The sequence below is a fragment of the Ictidomys tridecemlineatus genome, chromosome 15 (genome assembly GCF_052094955.1).
Source record: "Ictidomys tridecemlineatus isolate mIctTri1 chromosome 15, mIctTri1.hap1, whole genome shotgun sequence".
NCBI classification, from domain to species: domain Eukaryota; kingdom Metazoa; phylum Chordata; class Mammalia; order Rodentia; family Sciuridae; genus Ictidomys; species Ictidomys tridecemlineatus.
The window spans coordinates 18,211,094-18,235,184 of NC_135491.1; the positions used below are offsets into that span (position 1 = coordinate 18,211,094).

General features: G+C 40.0%; 1 protein-coding gene across 3 annotated transcripts; it reads right to left on the bottom strand.

Annotated features, from left to right (window-relative positions):
* Positions 1 to 912: 912 nt before the first annotated feature.
* Pdcd2l (programmed cell death 2 like) lies at positions 913 to 22,121 on the bottom strand. Of its 3 annotated transcripts, XM_005330619.5 has the most exons (7): positions 21,817 to 21,973; positions 21,538 to 21,704; positions 21,326 to 21,377; positions 19,972 to 20,357; positions 17,318 to 17,428; positions 7,927 to 8,075; positions 913 to 1,091 (listed from the first exon to the last, which is right to left on the bottom strand). In XM_005330619.5, the coding sequence occupies exons 1-7, from the start codon at positions 21,922 to 21,924 to the stop codon at positions 961 to 963; spliced, it is 1,104 nt and encodes a 367-aa protein (XP_005330676.1). In that variant the 5' UTR covers positions 21,925 to 21,973; the 3' UTR covers positions 913 to 960. The 3 variants fall into 3 exon arrangements, with proteins under 3 accessions (XP_005330676.1, XP_021585721.1, XP_040135960.1); XM_021730046.3 differs by lacking the exon at positions 19,972 to 20,357 and having other exon boundaries at positions 21,817 to 22,121; XM_040280026.2 differs by lacking the exon at positions 17,318 to 17,428.
* Positions 22,122 to 24,091: the final 1,970 nt, after the last annotated feature.

A 24,091-nucleotide genomic window follows, 5' to 3' on the forward strand; every position in this document is an offset into this window, starting at 1 on the left:
AAATGAAAAAATGGGAGACTGGAAAGGTGGACATTTAGGCAGAGGGACAATATCCAGAGTGAGAGCAGAAGTGAGTGAGGTCAGGAAGGGATCATGCGCCAGGAACCAGGGGCAGGTCCCAGCAGTCAGTGTTGCAAGGCAGTAGCCTCAAGTAGCCAAGGTGGGCTGGGTGTTTTGCTTTGGCAGCATCCAGGGCTGGCAGTAGGATGCAGTGGGGTGTAGAGACAGGAGGGTAGTAATAGGCCAATTAGCTACTTTCCCTTCATCCTAAAATGCCCAAGAGAATGCATGTGCAGGGAACAGTGGCCTTCTGGGCTGGAGAGAAGCCACTTTCTGACCTGTCACTGTGTAGTCAAGTCATTAGCCCTGAAGGACAGACCAGCCCACAGTCAGGAGGTCCTGGCTCCAATACCCTCACAAGTGCCACACACACAAAAAAAAGATCAACACTTAAGAATTATGAGCCTCCGTGGAGGTGCGTGCCTATAATCCCAACTACTTGGGAGGCTAAGGTAAGAGGATCACAAGTTTGATACCAGCCTGGGCAACTTAATGAAGCCTTATCTCAAAATAAAAAATAAAATGGGCTGGGGATGTAGCTTAGAGGTAGAGCACTCCTGGATTCAATCCAGACTACCACAAAACAAAGGAACAAACAAAACAAGAATAATGGCGGGAGGCTAGGGATACAGCTCAGTTGGTAGAGTGCTTGCCTTGCATGCACAAGGCCCTGGGTTCAATCCCCAGCACCACAAAATAAATAAATAATGGCAGGGGATGCAGCTCAGCAGCAAAGCACTTGCTTAGCATGCACAAAGCCCTGGGTTCTGTCCCTTGAATAATGAAAACCAAAACAAAAAATAAACAAATAAAAATTAATAACTTGATAGTTAAATAAGGTAAACACATGTATTTGCATATTAACATTTGTTTTAATTTGTATAAATAAAAGGGAATTTTCTACTTAAACAGTAATTCATCTGGGTCTTCTTGTATAATACAAAATTCTTCCATGGGAGTCTGATGATTTTGAGGCCAGCAACTCTTCTCACATGTGTAAACTAGAATTGTTCCAAATTCCACAGAAAGACCTGAAAAATACAACATATTCTGGATTCCAGCAAATATAACATTACGAGATACACTCACAATGTCTAAGTATATTTAGTGGGCAGAGCACACACTCTGGAACAAGATGCCTGAATTCACACCCCAGTTCTATCACCTTGAGAATTATGATACTTCGCTGTGATAGACATGTGTTCATCATGATAGTAAGATTTCATTACATATGAAATCCTTAGACCAGCCCGGCACATCTTAAGTGCTCACTGTAAACAAAAAGGTTAGGTAAGTAAGTAGAGATAACAGAAGTGAAGGAGAAAGATGATTCAGTATCAGGATAACTGATGTTGCTAAAGGAAGTGATTTTACCTAACAAGCTGAAATATATAATTACATAAAGCAAAAACTGTGCTTATGGCTTTCAGCTACAATATGATTGCAGTGCATCATATAATAAGTTGATACTGATGTCAAAAGGCAAATTTAATAAAAAGTAGCAGGAAAATAGACTCCAGATGCGACACAGACACTGGTAGAAAACGCCTACAGCTTGTCATGCCACTCAGCTTAGCCAGCCTTCTGCCAAATCCACGGAACCTTAGAGCAAATGAACAAGACTGGAGGCACAGGGATTCAAGGCATAGTCAGAAGCAGAGCTGACCCATTAAGACTCAATAAAAGGATAAAGGATTTAGTAAACATCTGAAAAAAAAAGAAAATAAAAACAAGACTTGTCTGCAATTAAGGTAAAAAAGTGTAAGATCATTCTTGGAGAAACTGAACCAATTCCATGAGAAAAAATCCCCAAATACAAACTTTTTAGGGCTCTCTCTCTCTCTCTCTCTCTCTTTTTTTTTTTTTTTTAAAGATTTAAGGCTCTGAGAGAGAGAGAGAGAGAGAGAGAGAGAGAGAGAGAGAGAGAATTATAATATTTATTTATTTTTTTAGTTTTCAGCAGACACAACATCTTTGTATGTGGTGCCGAGGATCGAACCTGGGCCGCACGCATGCCAGGCGAGCGCACTACCGCTTGAGCCACATCCCCAGCCCTTTAGGGCTCTTTAATAAATACCCAATGAAGACACTGCCCAGTAAACAAATCCTACTCTTCCACACAAAACTTCCAGTTAGTGTGCTTTTGTATGTGTATGTACACACTGGAGAATGGAACCCAGGATTTGGTGCATGTTAGGCAAGCACTGTAACCACTGAGCTATATTTTCGGTTCTTTTTATTTTTATATTTTAAGGTAGTGTAAGTCGCCCAGGCTGGCCTTGAATATGCGATCTCCCTGTATCAGACTCCTAAGTCACTTGGATTAAAGGCTTTCTATGCCTACTTGAACTTAAACAGGAACAACCTGTGGGAGACCAACCTTGCACATGACTGAGTCACACTCCCCGGCTGGGTACTGAGATTTCAGTCACAGAAATGTGGCAGAGCTTTCCCCACCCTTCTTGGGTTTGAGGGATGGTGTCTCGTGCATGGGTGTGTCTTGTGCATGGGTGTGTCTTGCTACAGCCCCATGGGTGAAGCTATGCTCACCTGTTCCTTTATAATATAACCCCTTGCCCTGTTTAGAATACAATCTTCCATGGAAGTGCCTTGTGTGTGTCCCCTTCTCTTACTGTGCCCCTGGGTGTGGCCTACCCAGATGTCAGTCAGATAGACTCAGCCCCCTGAAACCTGACCCCTTGCCTCATTTGAATAGCTTCTCCTCAATAAAAGGGGTCAGCGCATGCTCTCTCTTTCTTCCTGTGGACCCTTAAGGTCAGAGGAGCCATCACTAGTGATCCCAAAGAAAAAAGGATTTGTGTTTTTTGTGTGGTTATTTTGCGCAGCCCAGTTAGCCCAATTCAACTGGAGTATACCCTGCGCCTTTTAGTCACGAGAACAGAAACCCGGCAACAATCAATCAAGCATCATCGGGCATTTACAGAAAAGCTCCAATAAAATTCAGTCATCAAAACAAGCACAGAAGAAACTAGCAAATTGGAGGAAACAGACAATGCAAGTAACAAAAGAAAACTCCAAAAAAGAGAAAATGTTTCTTAGAGAGAGAGAGAGAGAGAGAGAGAGAGAGAGAGAGAGAGAGAGAGAGACTGAACAACAAACACAAAATGTTATTAAAAAAAAAGTCAGAGAACAAGGAGGGGTTCTTGGAAAATATAGAAATGCCAGGTTCAACATTTACACATTATGATTTCATTTATGTGAAGTTCAAGACCAGGCAAAATTCCTAGTGAACAGGGATGAGAAGAGTGAGGATTCTGAAGAGGAAGGGGCCTGCTGTCTGGGAAGGAGGCCCAGGGGCCTTCCTGGACACTGGCAACATTCTCCATCTTAATCTGGGGGAGTATATACATAAGAGTGAATGCATGTAAACATTCATCATGAAGGATACTTAAAATGGTATAGTGGTACACACCTGCCATCCCAACTACTCAGGAAGCTAAAGCAGGATAATTGCACACTCAAGCTCAGGCAACTTACTTAGTAAGACCTTGTCTCAAAATAAAAAGGATGTAGCTTAAAGGTAGAGTGCTTGCCTAGGGTGCATAAAGACCTGGCGTTTAACCCCTAACATCACCCCTCTCAAAAAGAAAAAAAAAAAAAAGAAAGAAAACAGAATTTCTACAACTCAACAATAACAAAAACAAATAACCTAACTAAAAGGGGCAATGGACTTGAAAAAGACATTTCTCCAAGATGATACAAATAGAAATAACAATGAGAGGCTAGGCACAGTGGCACATGTAACAATTCTGAAGGCTCAAAGGCAGGAGGATCTGTATATTTAAGGCCAGCCTCAGCAATTTACTGTGACTTTGTCTCAAAATAAAAAGGGAGGTTAAGCTTCTTATTCTCAAGAGAGCCCACATTCTTCCTTGAATGTATATCTTCTTCCTAAATAAACCTCTTTAGGTATTTAAATAAATGTCTTTGTCTGGCACATGCTGAAATTCTTTTCTATTACATATGCCAAGAACCCCGTTGGTCCCGAGTTGAACTCCCCCTTTCTCTTCTATTACATCTCATAGTGGCCCATATGGGGAACTTTGGAGACATCAACTTTGGTAGGACTACTTTCTTTTTGATTTGGCTACGACTTTTTCTGTTAGCATTCGCCTGTTTCCTTTACTTTCAGAGGCTAAAGAGCATAACCTCAATCTGCCTCATTAGCCATGGCTCCCCTTCTTGGGCAGCTGGGAAATTCCCAAGCTGTATAGATTCAAGTGGCAAAAAGGTGATTGTTAGCTGGGTGAGGTGACACACACTTGTAATCCCAGCAGCTCAGTAGGCCGAGGCAGGAGGATTTTGAGTTCAAAGCCAACTTCAAGGGCTAGGGATGTGGCTCAAGCGGTAGCGCACTCGCCTGGCATGCGTGTGGCCCGGGTTCGATCCTCAGCATCACATACAAACAAAGATGCTGTACCCCCCCACACATAATTAAATAATAAATATTAAAATTCTCTCTCTACATCTCTCTCACTTAAAAAAAAAAAAAAAAGCCAACTTCAGCAATTTATGAGCTCCTAAGCAATTCAGTGAGACCCTGTCTCTAAAATACAAAATAGGGCTGGGGATGTGGCTCAGTGGTTGAGTGCCCTGAGTTCAATACCTGGGACCTGCCCCGGCAACTGAAAAAAAAAAAAAAAAGGTGATTGCTGACGTTCTAGGGAGCTGGTAGAATTCTGAATAATTGTGAAGGAGCTCAATGATCTTTAAAAATCCTTTCCTTCTTCTCTCACACTGCATTGCAAGACCACCTACAGGTTTCTCGACCTCTATGAGATTTAAACAGGTGATCTCTTTTTTCTGTTTTTCCATTCCTCCTTTCTCTTTTCCTTCCTGCTTTCCTTGGCCATAAGCTCTTTTCTCCCCTGGAAGATGAGTGTTTGTTGATAAAATGCCAAAAGTAGGACACACTCTTTGGCCAATATACCCCATTCCTGGATCAGAAAGAATTAAGTTTCTTATCCAGAAGACACATATGAGGGGTTAGTCTTCCAGTGTTTTGAGTACCCCTTTGTTTTACAAAATGTGGGGTTCACTAGAGACATTTTTGGAGAGACTAGGCCCTGACAAGATAATCAAAGAAATACCTCCATTAATCTCTACATTCAGACCTGATACACTTAGTGGACAATCTCCTAACTCTAATCTTTTGCCATAAATCTAAGTTCTGAGTACAACCTCTTGTCATGCCCTCCCTCCCTTCTCTAAACTCTCTCTATACAGTCTCATGTTACATGTTCCAGCTGAACTATTCTGCCCTACATAGTGAATGTCAGCTATAAAAATAAATCTGTATTAAAACTTTCTTTGTTCTATCCCAAAGTGCCTCAAAGCTCTCTATAAGGTTTTATTGTATCCTTGCTATTTAAAATAATAATTTAAAAATTATAAATCCTTATGTGTTACCTAGATTACTTGAGATTTAGGGATTTTTTTTTAAGGATTTTTTTTTCCTTCTTCTTCTTCATAAGAGATTTCTTTTCATGAGGGGCCTATCAAGCACCCTGAGGACCACATAACAAGGACAAGGATGCTTGCACTGCTAATAATTTTCAGACAGACATACAGGTCAGATCTTGTTTGGGACAAAGGATACTCTGAAGATACAATATGGGATAAATTCCTGGTCAGGCATGGCAGAGTATGCCTATAATCCCAGTGGCTTGGGAGGCTGAGGCAGGAGAATACCTAGTTCAAAACCAGCCTCAGCAATTTAGCAAGATCCTGTCTTAAAAAAAGAAAAAAAAAATTAAAAAGGGCTGGGGATGTGGTTAAGGGCCCCTGGGTTCAATCCCTGGTACCAAAAAAAAAAAAAAAAGAGTCCAGTCTTGGTTAGCGACTCAAAGAATAGCCTCAGGTCTGTTTCTGTATTGTTTTTTCTTTTCAGAAAACCACTGAAGATTATGGGTAATTCAATGTATATCCCCGAGAATTTACCCCTTACATTTAAAATAATTGGAATTTAAAGTTTTGGTGCTGGGGATTGAACCCAGGGACCCTTTACCATTGAGCCATATGCCAAGCCCTTTTTAATTTTTGAGACAGGTTCTTGCTAAATTGCTTAGGGCCTTACTAAATTGTTGAAGTTGACTTTGAATTTACAATCCTCCTGCCTCAGCCTACTGAGGATTAGATTAGAGGATTAGAGGCATGTGTCACCATGCCTGGCAATAACTGGAATTATTTTAAGGCAGAAGATTTTTAAAAGAAAAAAAGGAGGAAATTTTTTTTCCTGTAATATGGCTTGGTCCCAATATAAATTAGAGAATGGAGACTTATTCTGTAAATGGGAAAAGAATGGACAGAGATCTGACTATCCGTATTTTACCCCCTGCTATCTTTTTTTTTTTTTTTTTGATACCAGGGATTGAACCCAGGGGCACTTAATCACTGAGCCACATCCCCAGGATACCCCCACCCTCCTTTTTTTTTGGTACCCAAAATTTAGGGGCACTGGACCACTAAGCCACATATCCAGCCCTATTTTGCATTTCATTTAGAGATAGGGTCTCATTGAATTGGTAGCATCTTGCTTTTTCTGAGTCTGGCTTTGAATTCATGATCCTCCTGCCCTGGGCTCCCAAGCTGTTGAGATTACAGGTGTGTGCACCCAAGCCTGGCTCCACTGCCTAGTTTTGCCACACGCTCCTGCCATGATGTGCTATCCTCACAACAAGCTCAAAGCAATGGAACTACTTGATAGTAGACTGTAACCTTCAGAACTGAAAGCCAAAATAAACTTCTTACAGTTTTGTCTTTTTTTTTTTTAAGTACTAGGATTAAACCCACATGCTAGGCAAGCATTCTACCAGTAAGCTACATCCCCAGTCCTTTTTATTTTATTTTGAGACAGGGTCTTGCTAAATTTCTAAGGGTAGACTTGAACTTATGATCCTCCTATCTCAGCCTGTCTTGTAGCTGGGATTACAAGTGTGTGCCACCACACCTGGCCATCTTAAGTTAATTTCCTCAGATATTTTGTAAAAGTAATGTGAAGCTAAGTTAATGTACTTTTATTATAAAAAACTTCACATTTTTCTTTAAAATTTTCAAAAGAAAAACTAATGATTACAAAATATTAATTATAATCATTTAGAAGGCAATTTATTTTTTATTCATTTATATTTTTTTCCCATTGTTTCTGAGACAAAAACTATGTTGCCCAGGCTAAGTCTCAAGCAATTCTCCTATGTCATCGTTTGAAGTAGGTAGGACCTCGGGCATAGGCCTATGCACCCAATTAGACAAATGTTTGTATTTATTTATTTATTTATTTTTGTGGTGATGGGGATCAAACCCAAGGCTTTATGCATGCAAGGCAAGCACTCTACCAACTGAGCTATGTCCCCAGAAACAAATGTTTTTAAATAATTATAAATTTTGATTATATAATAAGGTGATGAAAATAATATTAAGGGTGGAAATGCTCAGCCTTTAATCACCGAAAATGGTTGTTAGTAGTTGTGTTAGATTGGTTAGATTATAATTTTTTTTTTCTTTCTTTTTGGTGGTGCTGGGGATTGAACCCAGGGACACCCTACCACTGAGCTATGTCCCCATCCCTTTTTATTTATTTTTTTACTCTTGAGATAGGGTCTCACTAAATTGCCCAGGCAAAGCCTTGAACTTGAGATTTTCCTGCCTCAGACTTTAGTCACTGGGATTATAGGTATATGCCACTACACTCAGCATGTTATATTATAAATTTCCTAAAGCAATTTTTATTTCCCAAATTTTCTACAAAATACTATATTTTATAATTAAACAAAAACATGGCCTATGATTTTAGTATAATACCAAGATAATCCAAGAATTGCACAAACTAAGATTAATAAAGCTTACCTAAATTAGCACTTTGAAGCATGCTGATCAGTGCTGGCATAAGCTGAAATTCAAATATTCTTTGTCCTCCACAGTGGCTACAGGCTGGGATATCAGTGATTTCTGACGTAGGGCAGGTCAAAAAGAGTGGCTCTCCACTCCAGGAATACCTACAATAAAGAACCTGAAGTCAGAGGCACATACATACAAATCATACCCCAATATCTGAGGTCACTCTTTGCACACTTCCTTTCTTAGAAAGTACCAGGAGCAAAACAAAAGACCAAAGAAATCCTCCAGAGGAAAACAAACAAACAAAAAAACACCCAGCAGCAGCAAGTCTATAAAGCACAGCAAGACATCTGAAGTCTGGCCAATGCTAAACTGAGTCCAACTAACATCTTTATTTTATTTATTTATTTTTTTATGTGGTGCTGAGGCTCAAACCCAGGGCCCTGGCACATGCAAGGTGAGCATTCTACCACTGAGCTATATAACCCCAGCCCCCCAACATATAATTTCTAACAAATAAAAAAGTTACTAGATAGGTAAAGAAACAGGTAAATTTAACCCATGAAGAAAGTCAATACCAGAAAACCCACAGACAAGATGATGGTTGTATTAAACAGGGTCTTTATAATATCAGCGACAAGGGCTGGGGCTGTAGCTCGGTGGTAGAGTGCCCGCATGTGTGAGGCACTGGGTTCAATCCTCAGCACCACATAAAAATAAATAAAGATTAAAAAAAAAATACCAGCAACAAATATGTAAAAGAATGTAGTGAAAAAGGTAAACAAGAATGAATGGGTGAGTAATTTAGCACAGAAATGGAAATTAAAAGAGACTGAAATAGAAATACTACAAATGCAAAATGCTGTGTGTCAGAAAAAAAGAACTAAGCTAGGTGTGGTGTGCACCTGTAATCACAGCTACTTCGGAGGCTGAAGCAAAAGGGATCACTTGAGCTTAGACCCTCTAGAGCAGCCTGGGCAACAGAGATAGAGAAACAAAAAACTTCTTTCATTAAAATGTAACAATAGATGCTGGGGCTGAAGCTCAGTGGCAGAGCACTTGCCTAGCACTGGGTTCCATCCTCAGCACCACATAAAATAAAGCCATTCCATGCATCTACAACTAAAAAAAAAAAAAAAAAAAGAAAAAAGAAAAAGAAAAAAGTAACAATAGATTGGACAAAATAAAAACATGAATTTTTAGAAAAAGCAAATATAAATTATTCCAATTGGAACTAAAAGTTAAACCCCAAAAAGAGAACTTTGAAAGTCTATAGTATAGGGCTGGGGATGTGGCTCAAGCGGTAGCGCGCTCGCCTGGCATGCGTGCAGCCCAGGTTCGATCCTCAGCACCACATACCAACAAAGATGTTGTGTCCGCCGAGAACTAAATAAATAAATAAATAAATATTAAAAATTCTTTCTCTCTCTCTCTCTCCTCTCTCACTCTCTCTTTAAAAAAAAAAAAAGAAAGTCTATAGTATAATTTTTCTTTTCTTCTTCTTTGTTTCATTGTATCAAACCCAGAGCCTCCGAGCATGCTAGGCAAGTGCTCTACCACTGAGCTACATCTTTAGCCTCTATGGTACAATTTCAAATAATTGAACATACAGATAATTGGAGAACTAGAAAAAAGAGAATAGAAGAAATATTTCAAATAGAAGTAATAGTCAAAAGTTTCAACCCATAATCCCAAAAAGCTCTTGAAAAGTAAAGCAGGAAAAATTAAGCCATAAACACACAAAGAAAAATCTCTAAAAAAAGGGGAAGAAGACGATGACAACATATTACAAGTAAAAGAATAATAAGAATTATAGAGTTGGGGTTGTAGCTCAGTGGTAGAGTACTTGCCTAGCACATGTGAAGTACTGAGTTCCATCCTTAACACCACATAAATAAATAAATAAATGTATTGTGTCCATCTCCTACAACAACAACAAAAAAGTATAACTTTTTTTTTGTGTGGTATCAAACACAGGGCCTTATTCAACAATGCTAGGCAAGTACTTTACCACTGAGCTTCATATGTCTTTAACTGCAGCTAATTTCTAACAGAAATAACAAAGGCAAGAAAACAATGGAACAGCTGGGCACACCTATAGTCCCAGCTATTTAGGAGGCTGTGAGGCAGGAAAATCACAAATTGAAGGCCATCCATGGTAACTTCATGAAATCACAAAATAAAGAAATAAAAAGGATAGGGACAGGGGCTGGGGATGTGGCTTAAGCGTGCGGCCCAGGTTCGATCCTCAGCACCACATACAAACAAAGATGTTTTGTCCACCAAAAACTAAAAAATAAATATTAAAAATTCTCTCTCTCTCTCTCTCTCTCTCTCTCTCCCTCCCTCCCTCATAAAAAAAAAAAAAAAAAAAAAAAAAAAAGGATAGGGACATAGCTCAGTAGTACAGTGCCCCGGAGTTCGAAAATAAATATAGACAAGACAGCTAGGCTGGTCATAAAACTCAGGTAAAGTGCCATGGGTTCAATCCCTACTATGGCAAATTAAAAAAAAAAAAAAAAAAAAAAGAAAGAAAGAAAAAAAAAGCTAGAAAAAGGAATTTTGAATGTTTTTCACCATAAAGATGTAATAAATGTTTAGGATAAATGTATTATTTATTCTGATTTAAACATTACACATTGTACACATGAACTGAAATATCACATGGCACTCCATCACTACACAGAATTTTCATGTATCTATTTTAAGTGTAAAAATTTAGATCTGTTTAAAAATAAACATTAAATACATTTTTACATAGACAAAACCTGAGAAACTCTCTCCAACAAACGTATTAAAAGTTCTTCATACTGAAGGGAAATATCAGATAGAAACAGATCTGCATGAAAGAATGTGGAATACCAAAAAGGTGAATATGAAAGAATCCCCCCCACCCCGCTTTTTTTTTTTTTTTTTTTGCAAGTGCTAGAGATGGAACCTAGGTCCCAGTTACATGCTAGGCAAAAAAAGCACTCTACCAGTGAGCTACACCCCTAGCTCATAAGAACTTTTTTTTTTTTTTTTTTTTTTTTTTAGTATCAGGGATTGAACCCAGGGGTGCTTAATCACTGAGCCACATCCCTAATCCTTTTAAAAAAAATTATTTTTGGTACCAGGGGTTGAACTCAGGGGCACTCAACCACTGAGCCACATCCTCGGCCTTATTTTTATTTTATTTAGAGATAGGGTCTCAATGAGTTGCTTAGGGCCTAAGTTGCTGAGGCTGGCTTTGATCTCTCAATCTTCCTTTCTCAGCCTCCCTAGCCACTGGGATTACAGGCATGTTCCACTGTGCCTGGCTACTTTTTAATTTTGAGACAGGGTCTTGCTAAGTTGCTTAGGGCCTCATAAGTTGCGAAGGCTGGCTGTGAACTTGTGATCCACCTGCCTCAACCTCCCAAGTCACTGGGATTATAGGTGTGCATCACCATTTCTGGCATAAAAGAACTTCTGATAGATATTTTTGCTTTATATTTATTTTCCTTACAGACTATTGATGATTTCAAGCAAAAAAATCCCCACCCATATATATATATCCACACCCCCCCAAACACATATATTTACATGTGTATATACATATACATACACATATGTAAACATACACACATATATTATACATATATCATGGAGTTTATAGCATATATAGAAGCAAAATTCATAAAAACAAGATCATAAGTGCAGGGGAATGATAAATGGGAATCTATGCTGTGGTTCTTAGAACTACAATAAGTAATACTGTACAATATACTCGTTAAGGCAAACACTAAAAACTTATATAGTTATAAATTAAAGTGAAGAAAGGAGATAAAGCACTGGGGATTTTGCTCAATGGTAGAGCACTTGCCTAGCATGTGAGAAACCCTAGTTTTAAGACTTAATACTAAAAATAAAAACAAAACAAACAAAAAATAAAATAAAAAGAGAGACAGAAAGAAAATAAAATGGTAAACTAAAAATACTCAGTTTAATAATTACCTTAAGTAATTAAATGAACTAACATTCCAAATAACAGACACACTATCAGGCTGGATTTAAAAAAAAAAAAAAAAAAAAAGCAGGACCCAAACATTTAAGAATCACATTTTATATTTAGAGTAGGAAATAGATTAAATGTAAAAGTGTAGTTAGGGGCTGAGGGCATAACTCAGTAGTTGGGTGCTTGCTAAATATTTGTAAGGCCCTGAATTCAGTCCCCAATACTATAGACACACACACACACACACACACACACACACAAAGTGGATAAAGATGAATCAAAGACTAAACAACAGAAATCTAATTTGGCTATATTAGTATTAGGGAAGATTCACTCAATAGGAAGAATTATGAGTTGAAAGCCAGCTCAGCAACTTAACGAGGCCCTAAGACATAATAGGAACATCATAATTGTAAGAGGATCAGCTCATTAGATAAATATAGCAATCCTAAAAATGCACACATCTTAAATGGCATCAAAATTCTGAAGCAGGGGCTAGGGATGTGGCTCAAGCGGTAGCGCGCTCGCCTGGAACGCGTGCGGCCCGGGTTCGATCCTCAGCACCACGTACTAACAGAGATGTTGTGTCCGCCGAAAAAAAAAAAAACTAAAATAAATAAATAAATTCTCTCTCTCTCTCTCTAAAAAAAAAAAAAAAAATCTGAGGCAGCTGGCACACACCTGTAATCCTAGCAGCTAGGGAGGCTGAGGCAGGAGAATTATGAGTTGAAAGCCAGCTCAGCAACTTAACGAGGCCCTAAGCAACTTAGTGAGACCCTGTCTCTAAATAAAATATAAAAAAGGGGCTGGGGATATGGTTCAGTGGTTTAGTATCCCTGGGTTCAATTCCTGGTACCCTCCCCCCCAAAAAAAACTCATGAGGCAAAATATACAAAAATAAAATTATGTCATTTGCAGGAAAATGTATGGAACAAGAGACCATCATGTTAAGCAAAATAAGTTAAACTCAGAAGGTTAAGAGTCATATGTTTTCTCAGGGCTGGATTAATAGCTCAGTGGTAGAGTGCTTGTCTAGCACATGTGAGGCACTCAGTCGAACCTCAGCACCACATAAAAACAAATAAATGAAATAAAAGTGTCCGTATACAACTAAAAAAAAGTCATATGTTTTCTCTCATAAGCAAAAACTAGAGAGGAAAACGGAAAATAAAAGTGGGGGCACGGATTTTATGAAAATCAGAGGGAGATCAGTAGAGGAAAGGGACCAAAGGGTGGGAAATCAAGAAGGGGGGGTAGAAGTGCTGGGGAGTGGTATTGCTAAAGTATATTGTTATGTTGTGTGCATCTATTAATATTTAACAAATCCCATAATTATATACAAGTTTAATGCACCAATAAAAAAAGTGGAAAAAATTCATGAGGCAAAAATTGACATAATTAAAAGTAAAAAGATATATTCATAGTTATAGTACGCTTTTTTTTTTTTTTTTTGGTACCAGAGATTGAACCCAAGGACGCTTAACCACTGAACCACATCCCCATCCTTTTTTTTTTTAAATGATTTAATACATTAACCTCAAGATACAATTCTTAATCTTTATTTATTTATTTATTTATTTATTTTAGTTTTCGGTGGACACAACATCTTTGTTTGTATGTGGTGCTGAGAAGCCACATCTCCAGCCCATCCCCATCCCTTTTATTATTTTATTTTGAGACAGGGTTTCATTAAGTTACCAAGGGCCTTGCTAAATTGATAAGGCTGCTTTGAAGTTGCAATCTTCCTGCTTCAGCCCTCTTAGCTGTTGGGATTACAGGCATGTGACACTGTGCCAGCTAGATTAGATCAAAATTTAAATCTTCTCTTGAAAAGTGAATGTTACTGAGCTGGGCACTGTTGAGCAAGCCTGTAAACCCAGCAACTCGGGAGGCGGAGGAAGAAGGATCTCAAGTTCAGGGACAGCCTGTTCAGTCCTTGAACTTGAGATCATCTCAAATAAAAAATAAAAAGGACAGGAGATGTATTCAGTGGTAAAATGGACCTGGATTCAATCCTCAGTACCAAAAAGGAAAAAAAGACAGTCTTTATGGGCTGGGAATGTAGTTAAGTGGTAGAGCACTGCCTAGTGTGCACGAGGCCCTAGTTGGACCCCCATTACAGAAAGGAAAAGAAAAGAAAAAAAAGACAGTTTTACCATAATGAAAACCCAATCTGGGTGTGGTGGTCCATACCTGTAATCCCATCGACTACAGAGGCAAAGGCAGGAGGATTTCAAATTTGGAGCCAACCTCCTCAGCAACTTAGTGAGACTCTAAGCAATTTAGCAAGACCCAGTCTCAAAAAAATAAAAAAAAAAAAAAAAAGCTAGGGTATAGCTCAGTTCAGTGGTAAAGCGCCCAATTAAATGCCTAGTATAAAAAATAAAAAAACAACAGACAAGAAGAAAATATGCAAAATACAAATAGCTGAAAAAGGACCTGTATACTGACAATATTAAGAATTTGTAGAATTCAATAAAAAGATAAATAATCCAATAAAAATATTGCAAAGAATTTGAATGATGACAAGTGTGGTGGCTCACACCTGTAATCCCAGGTGCTCAGGAGGCCGAGACAGGAGGGTTGAAGTCTGACACCAGCCTGGGCAACTGAGCAAGACAATCTTTAAAAAAAAAAAAAAATTGAACTGACACTTTTCCAAAGATGATATTCACATATAAAAAATAAGTACTTGAAAAGATACCATCTTCTGGCAAATGGGAAAATGCAAACTAAAATCACAATGAGGGGCTGGGGCTGTAGCTCAGTGGCAGAGTGCTTGCCTAGTATGTGTAAGTCACTAGGTTCAATCCTCTGCACAACATAAAAAAAATAAATAAAATAAAGGCATTCTATCCATTTACAACTACAAAAAAATTTTTTTAAATCATAATGAAATATTACTATATTCTTCGACTGGCTAAATTTAAAAACAGAATATACCAAGTACCAGCAAAGATGTGCAGGATCTAGAATTCTTAAACACTGGCGTGGGAATGTAAATGGTATAAACAACCAGGTCGGGTAGTACACACCTGTCATCCCAGTGGCTGAGGCAGGAGGATTCCAAATTTGAGATCAGCCTTAGCAATTTAGTGAGACTCTAAGCAACTTACCCTGTCTCAAAATAAAATAGAACTTAAGAAAGAAAAAGAAAGGGCTGGGGATGTGACTTGGTGGTTAAGAGGCCCTAGGTTCAATCCCTACTACTGCAGAAAAAGAAAAAGGTCAAATAAGTAAATAAATGGTATAACAAGCATTAATTATTTTATTAAATAAAATAGGCTGGGGGAAAACTGTTTGGCTCTTTCTTAAAAAGTTAAATATGGGCTGGGCTGGGGTTGTGACTCAGTGGTAGAGAGTTTGCCTAGCATGTGTGAGGCATGGGGTTTGATTCTTGGCACGACATGTAAATAAATAAATAAAAATAAAAATCCTCAATAACTAATAAATAAATAAATATGTTAAATATACCTATACTATATGATACAAATGTTGTAATCCTACATACACTATAAAAAAATCTGGATACAGAATATGTCTAGAATGATTTTTTTGTGTGTGTAAAAAAGGGTGGTAGTAATATGTAATCATATTTGCTTATACATGTAAAAAGAAACTCTGGAAATGACACACAAGAAACAATAACAGGCTGGGCAAGGTAGCACACACCTGTAATCCCAGATGCTTGGGAGGCTGAGACAGGAGGATTTCGAGTTCAAAGCCAGCCTTGGCAATGGTGAGGGGCTAAGTAACTAAGTGAGACTCTGTCTCTAAATAAAATACAAAATAGGGCTGAGGATGTGGCTCAGTGGTCAAGTGCCCCTGGATGGCGAGAAAGAAATTTCTTTATTGTTTTTACATATTTATGCTATTATTACTATTGTTTTGCAGATAATGGGAATTGAACCCAGGGCCTTGAACATGCTAGGCAAGTGCTCCACTACCGAGCCATTTTTCTTTTTAAGAGAGAGAGAGAGAGAGAGAGAGAATTTTGTAACATTTATTTTTCAGTTTTTGGTGGACACAACATCTTTATTTATTTTTATGTGGTGCTGAGGATCGAACCCAGCGTCCCGTGCATGCCAGGTGAGCACGTTACCGCTTGAGCCACATCCCCAGCACCACCAAGCCATTTTTTTAAAAAAAGTATTTATTTATTCTAACTTGTTAAATATGACAGAATGCATTTCAATTCATAGTACACATAAAGAGCACAATTTTTCATGTCTCTGGATATATACAAAGTAGAGTCACACCATTCATTTCTTCATACATATTTGAGATAATGATGTCTATCTCATTCCACCATCTTTCCTATTCCCCTGCCCCCTCACTTCCCCTTCCCTCCCCTTTGCCCTATCTAAATTTCCTCCAATCCTCTCATGCTCCCCTGCCATACCCATTATGGATCAGCATCCTCATATCAGAGAAAACATTCACCATTTGGTTTTTTGGGATTGGCTTACTTCACTTAGCATAATATTCTCCAACTCCATCCATTTACCTGAAAATGCCATGATTTAATCTCTTTTAATGCTAAATAACATTCCATTGTGGATATATACCACAGTTTCTTTATCCATTCATCTATTGAAGGGCATCTATGTTGGTTCCACAGTTTGCTACTGTGAATTGTACTGCTATAAACACTGATGTGGCTGTGCCGAGCCATTTTTTTTAATCCACTGTTTTAATTGACTAATATTTTTGTGATACTGGGGATTGAACCCAGGTATTTTAACACTGAGTTACAACTCCCAGCTTATTTTTTTTTTTTTAAGAGAGAGTGAGAGGAGAGGAGGGAGAGAGAGAGAGAGAGAATTTTCAACATTTTTTATTTCTTAGTTCTCGGCGGACACAACATCTTTGTTGGTATGTGGTGCTGGGGATCGAACCCGGGCTGCACGCATGCCAGGCGAGCGCGCTGCCGCTTGAGCCACATCTCCAGCCCCCCTATTTTATTTTTTACTGTGAAAAAATGTCTTACTAAATTGCTAAGGCTAGCCTTGAACTTGAGATCATAAGGGCTGAGGATGTGGCTTTAGAGTACTCTTTTTTTTTTTTTAAAGAGAGAGAGAGAGAGAATTTTAATGTTTATTTATTTATTTTTAGTTCTCGGTGGACACAACATCTTTGTTGGTATGTGGTGCTGAGGATCGAACCCGGGCCGCACGCATGCCAGGCGAGCGCGCTACTGCTTGAGCCACATCCCCAGCCCTGGACACAACATCTTTATTTTATTTTTATGTGGTGCTGAGGATCAAACCCAGCGCCCCACGCATGCCAGGCGAGCACGTTATCGCTTGAGCCACATCCCCAGCCCTAGAATACTCTTGAATTTAACCCCCAATACTGTAAAAAAGGAAGGAAGGAAGGAAGGAAGAAGGGACAAGTACATTAAAGAAAATGTGTTTCCTTTACCTCAAAATCTGCTCCTGACAAGCAGCAATTCTCTTCATGAATTTGTAAAACATTTGATCTCCGCTTTTAATTTTGGTCTTCTCATATTTTTCATTACCATCACTAAAAAAACTAAAAAGAGAAGCAGAAACCACCTTTGAGTGTGAATATTCAGAGTATTACAGGATTTAAAAGAGAAAACAAGATAATCCTCTTAAAAAAATTGCTGCAGTGATACCCTATAATTTCAGTCTGTTGGAGCGGAGGCATGAGGATCATAAGTCAGCTCAGGTAACTTGGCAAGACCCTGTCTCAAAAAACTCCAAAAACCTGGTGAATGAAGCTCATTGGTAAGGCACCCTTGGGTCCAATCCCCAATACTCTTCTACACAAGAAATAAAATAAAAGGGATCTGCAGATGTAGCTCAGAGATGGAAAATCCTCCTGGGTTCACTCTTCAGTATGGTTTAAAAATTTTTTTATCAGGGGCTGGAGATACAGTTAGCTCAGTGATGGGGCTATGCTCAGCATGCACAAATCCTGAGTTCAATCCCCAATACAGAAAAAAAAAAAAAAAGCACATACATACATAAAATTTAAATATTAAAAATATTTAAAGCCAGGAATGGTGGCACATGCCTATAATTCCAGCCACTCAGAAGACTGAAGCAGGAGGATCACAAATTAGTGAGGTCCTCAGCAATTTAGTGAGAATTTTTTTCAAAATAAAAAGGCCTGGGGACATACCTCAGTATTAAACTACCCCTGGGTTTAATCCTCTGTACCCCTCCCCCTAAAAAAAAAGTAGCTCATTACAGAGCGTCCCTGGGTTCAACCCCCAGTATCAGCTTATAATATACATATGTAGCCTACTGGCTCACCATTCTCCCAAGCCATTTTCAACTCTGGGGTAATCATTTAAAAAGTCCATAAGTAAAACAGACTTGGCAAAGAACTAGGTCAACTCTACAAATATCCCACTTTATATTATTACAATAGCAAAAATGATCCTCCTGCCTCAGCTTCCCAAGTTGCTGGAATTATAGGTGTGCACCACTGCAATTAGCTATTAAAAAAAAAAAAAAAAAAAAAGGCTTGCCTCTGCTATGAAAAACATTTAAAAAGCCCAGCATGGTGGCATAAACCTGTAATCCCAGAGGATGTGGAAGCTAAGGCAGGAGGATCCCAAGTTCAAAGTCAGCCTCAGCAACTTAGTGAACCCTAAGCAACTTAGCAAGACTCTGTCTCTAAATAAAATACAAAAAGCGCTGGGGATGTTCTGAGTGGTTAAGCACTTCTGTATTCAATCCCTGGTACCAAAAAAAATTTTTTTTTAAAACAGAAAGGGTGCTGGGGATGTAGTTCAGTGGTAGAGCACTTGCCTAATATGCATGAAGCCCTGGATTTGATCCTCAATACCACAAAAAAGGAAGGAGTAAGATAACACAGGGGAAAAAAAAGTTAAAGAAATAGTAAATGGGGCTGGGGATGTGGCTCAAGCGGTAGCGCGCTCGCCTGGCATGCGTGCGGCCCGGGTTCGATCCTCAGCACCACATACCAACAAAGATGTTGTGTCCGCCAAGAACTAAAAAATAAATATTAAAAAAAAAAATTCTCTCTCTCTCTCTCTCCCTCTCTCCTCTCTCGCTCTCTCTTAAAAAGAAAAAAAAAAAAAAAGAAAAAGAAATAGTAAATGCATCTTCTGAAAACACCTGGCACCTCTAACTTCTGTCTGTTCATCTTGGTTCATTTTCTTTTTTTGGCAGGAAACACCCAAGGGTGTTTCAACACTAAGCTACATCCCCAGTGCTTTTTATTTTTTATTTTAATATTTTTTAGTTGTAGATGAACACAATAATTTTTTTTTTTAATGTGGGGCTGAGGATCAAACCGGAGTGCTTCACATGTGTGACACAGCATTCTATCACTGAGCCACAACCCCAGTCCCTTTTTACTCTTTGAGTCTAGATCTTGCTTAATTGCTGAGGCTGGCCTGGAACTCGCAATCTTCCTACATCAGGCTCCCGAGTTGATGGGATTCCAAGCATATGCTACCATGCCCAGTCATCCTGGTTCATTTTCTTGAGGGCACTTATAAATAGACCAAAGTAACTGCTGGGTATGGTGGCGCATGCATATAATTCCAGTGACTCGGGAAGCTGAGATAGGAGGATTACAAATTTGAGGCCAGCCTCATCAATGTAGTAAGGCTCTAAGCAAATTAGCAAGACCCTGTCTCAAAATAGAAAGGGCTGGGATGTAGCTCAGTGGTACAGCACTCCTAGTTTCACTCCAAGTATCCCCCCAAATATTATAATAATAAGTTACAAAAGCTGTTCTTAAAAATGCTAAAGCAAGTAACTTTTTCTTCCTTATTTTTTCTTCCTCTGAGTTTTATAATGAATCTCCTGTGTATATAAGCAATAAATGTAAAGAACAGTTTGTTAATAAATAAATAAATAGACCAAAGTATCTTCAAGCTAACTCAAGCTGGCTGATGAGGAGGTGCCCTCTGTTTGTGTATCCTTTTCTCACTCAAGACTGAAGCAGAAAGATCCTACCACAAAAGTTCTGCCTGGAAAAGTTCCCCCAGGTACTGGGGCGAAACCAATAGCACCTACTGTGGCAGCTTCCAGACCAAGTCACCTCTCAACTTCAGCAGCACGCAGTCTCACCTTTGGGAAAGCAACTGTTCCATGCCAATTCCTTCTCTCTGTTGATAGTCCCTCAGAAGGCTGTGGGCATGATCTAGACTGACCAAGTCTCTGTAATCATCCTCATCTACAACACAGATGTAGTAGGGCAGGAACTGTGGCACTATAGTAGGCAAGGCCATCCCTTCTGCTGGAGGTACAGAATGAGTGGCATCCAGGACAGTGTCCTGCAGGCGCAGGTCTTGGAGCTGGGCAGTGCAGTCTACATCTTTGGCAGAGTTAGACTCATGAACAAAATCCAAGGTAAGCTGTGGTGGAGGTGCCTCCTCACTGTCACTTCCCCAGTCATTTGCACCTTCACACCAGTTCTCAGCGACAAGGCCATTTTCTTGTTTCTGGAAGAATATCTGGCGAATAAGATCCAATCACACTTAGGAGATTTCATCTATTCCTTTGGCTTCAGCAACCCATCCCTTCAATTTCCTGAAGGAGCCTTCACCAGTCCCTCCAATTCATCTCCCCAAACTCCATCTACTACTTAATAGCATTGGTCAGAGGTGACTTAAATATCAGTATTAAGTATATACGTTTCCGGGGGCAGAGTGTCAGATACAGCAAATAGTTTCTTCAACCATCTATTCCAAAATCTTTTTTGTTGTGCTTCATACATTGCAAGATTGAAAGGAAAGAAGTTCAGTTCTCAGACTCCTTAGCAGCTACAATTTCAGATATAATGAGAGGTATGCTTATGGGGCCCACCAGAGAGAGACATAAACTTGAGATAGAGTGTGGTAAAAATACCAAGAAACAAAAGGAAGTCAGTCTGTAAATATAGGTAGAACAAGACTGGAAAGCCAACAATTCTGTGACAAGGATGGCATACAGTTCACCAGATCACACCTAAGCTTCTGGACTGCAGGAGAGGTAGCCTGACAGATGGGCCAGTGGAGAGAGGGGTTCAGGAGGTCATTCCTGAAATTGCCTCCTCCAGTGTATGTAATTTGTAAATATATAAATTCCGGTGTGAAGTCTGTTTGAACTAACAAGAGTTTTCTCCCCCCGCCCCCAGTACTAGGGACTGAACCCAGGAGGACTCGACTATTGCTACATCTCCAGTTCTTTTTATTTATTTCGAGATAGGGTCTCACTAAGTTGTCCAGGATGGCCTCGAACTTGGGGTCTTCTTGTCTCAGTCTCCTAAATAAATGGGTTTCCAGGCGTGCGCCACAACACCTGGACCATTTTATGGTTCTGAAGGAGCAAAACCAATTTCACTGTACCACAAAGAACACAGCTTAAAAGTTGGTTTTAAAAGATATTTTGGGAAATACCTCATATTACAGCAAAAACATAATGTCAATCACAATTGCTTTACCTGTGCCTCTTTCTCATGCACCTGCAGGCACTGGGAGCGGAACACCTTCCAACTTCAGGGTAAAAACAAAACAATGAGGGCTCCACCCCGGACTCCCATCCCGCTAACCCGTCCCAAGCCCACGGCGTTCCCCTGACCCCGCCCCAAGTCCCCAGCGTTCGCCCCACACACCCCGCCCCAACTCCGCCCACTCGGCGTGACACCCAGCCTACCTGCGCGGCCCGCTGTCGCCGCACTTGGGGCGCGCGCAAGAGAACACGTGCAGTAGCCGATGGAATGGGGAGCCTTCCAGGGGGCAGTACACCTGCACGACCAGAGTTTGTGGCTCCTTGCAGCGTTCACACACAGGCCTCGGCGCGGCCACGGCAGGCAGGGCATCCTAAGGAAGGGGGAAGCGCTCAGACCCCGACTCTGTCCCCAACCTCTCCGCTGCCTCAGTGCGTACGTACTCCTCGCCGGCACCCGCCCACCCCACCTGCGCTCGCCCTCACCGGAATGCCACCCAGCTTGCTAGCAGTCCAGGCACTTGGCCCGGTAGGGCTGCCTTGCACTGCCAGGTCTCTAAGCCCGAGCAGCACCGGCTTCCGAACAGCCGCCATGACAACCTAGTTCGCACGTGAAAAGACGGAGTACGGCAGCTGAGAAGGTTCAACTCTGCGCACGCGCATCGTGTAACCAGCGAGACCCCGCCCAGTGAATAGGATGGGTTCTCAGAATGCTGAAGTCTCATTTTAAAGTGTTTGGGCTGGGTCAGGGCTCTGCAGGTAACTACTGGTGTCATAGCTTTAAATGGGGGAGCGCCCAGACGTTGTGCCTTCTAATGTGCTGTGATAGGAAATACACACCATCTACCATGACGAGATCCTGCCAAAAAACTTTACCTGAAAATAAAATTTTAGGCCAGATAATGGTATTATAACGGGGCACCTTTGAGATTAGAAGCCCCCGGGTTGTTTTTTTTTTCCCCCTCCCTATTTCCTGGTTTCCATTCCAGCTTCCTCTTTCTGAGAATGGAAGCTGAATTGCTGCCCCCAAATTCTAGGCGGGTGGCAGCCAAGATTGAAAAACTGAAATTGGGGCTGGGGTTGTGGCTCAGCGGTAGAGCACTCGCCTAACGTGAGAGACCCTAGGTTCAATCCTCAGCACTACATAAAAAATAAATAAAATAAAGGTATTGTGTCCAACTTGCACAACCAGAAGAAAAACTGAAATTATAACTCTGGCTATTACAGCCCAACCAAATCCACATACATATTTCTTAGTCTTTGTTCCTATAAATTATAAAGTTTCTGTAGGACTAAGGCAAATTAGCTGTCTTCCCAGTTTTGGCCAAATTGTAATTAAATTCATTTTTCTTTCCATATGTTCCCTCTTACTTCTGATGTGGGTGGATAACAATTCAGTTACTGGGGAACCCAGCAGCCTTTGGTCTTCGTCCTGGTAACAGTATCTGCCATTAGCTAGAAAAGAAAAACAAAGTCCCTGATTTTTGAGAAGTACATACTGAAATGTGTATAGATAAAATGATGTATCTAGGATACAACAAAAAGAAGTGGTATATTGGGTAATAAGATTGGCCATGAGTTGGTAATTGTTAACATTTGATGCCAGGCACATGGAGGTCAGTCTGTATATCTTGGGAATTTTCCATACTGAAAGTGTTTTCCTTTTTTTTTTTTTTTGTATGGGAAATTGAATTCAGGAAGACTTGACCACTGAACCACATCCCCAACCCTATTTTGTATTTTATTTAGAGACAGGGTCTCACTGACTTGTTAGCACCTCACTTTTGCTGAGGGTGGCTCTGAACTCTTGAATCTCCTGTCTCAGCTTCCCAAGCTGCTGGGATTACAGGCATGTGGCACCACACCTGGTGTTTTCCCCTTTTTCCCCAGGAGGTGGGGGAGAGTACTGGGGATTGAACGCTAGAATACTCTACCACTAAATTACATCCCCCAACTTTCTCTTTTTCTTATGAGGCAGGGTCTTCCTAAATTTAGCAGGCAGGCATTGAATTTTGGATCTCCAACCTCAGCCTTGCAAGTAGCTGGAATTACAAGCATGCAACACCACATCTGGCATAGAAAAAAATTAAAATGGCACAGCGTGAGTTAATTTCAAAAGCCTCATGCTAAGAGAAAGAAGTTAGATGCAAAAGACTGTTCTGGACAAGGCAAAACTTCAGGAAAGCAGATCAATTGTAGCCAGGAATTGGGTTTGGGGAGATGGATTGGCCACTAGGGGGTGCCACGAACTTTTTGAGGTGAGAAGAATGTTTCTGTTGTGGTTACATGACTGTATACATTTGTCAAAACTCAAAAATTGTAAATCCCACAGTGGCATTTGTGCTTGTAATCTCAGGGGTTTAGGAGGCTGAAGCATGAAGATTGCAAGTTCAAAGCCAGCCTCAGCAACTTAGGGAGACCCTGTCTCAAAAAGTATAAAAGGGCTGGGGATGTATGTGGTTTCTTGGTTAAACAAGCCTGGGTTCAATCCCTGGTATCAAAAAAAGTAAAGCCCTCAAAATTGTATACCAAAGTTGAGTTTTACTGTACGTAAATTATACCTCAATAAACATGATATTTAAAAGCCAAAAATTGTAAGGCCGGGGATATAGCTCAGTTGGTAGAGTGCTTGCCTTGCATGCACAAGGCCCTTGGTTCAATCCCCAGCACTACAAATAATTATGTAAGTTGCAAAAGCACTATTTCAAGATTCATAGATCCAAGATGTGTAAAGGAAATGTGTTTGCAAGGACCTGTACTT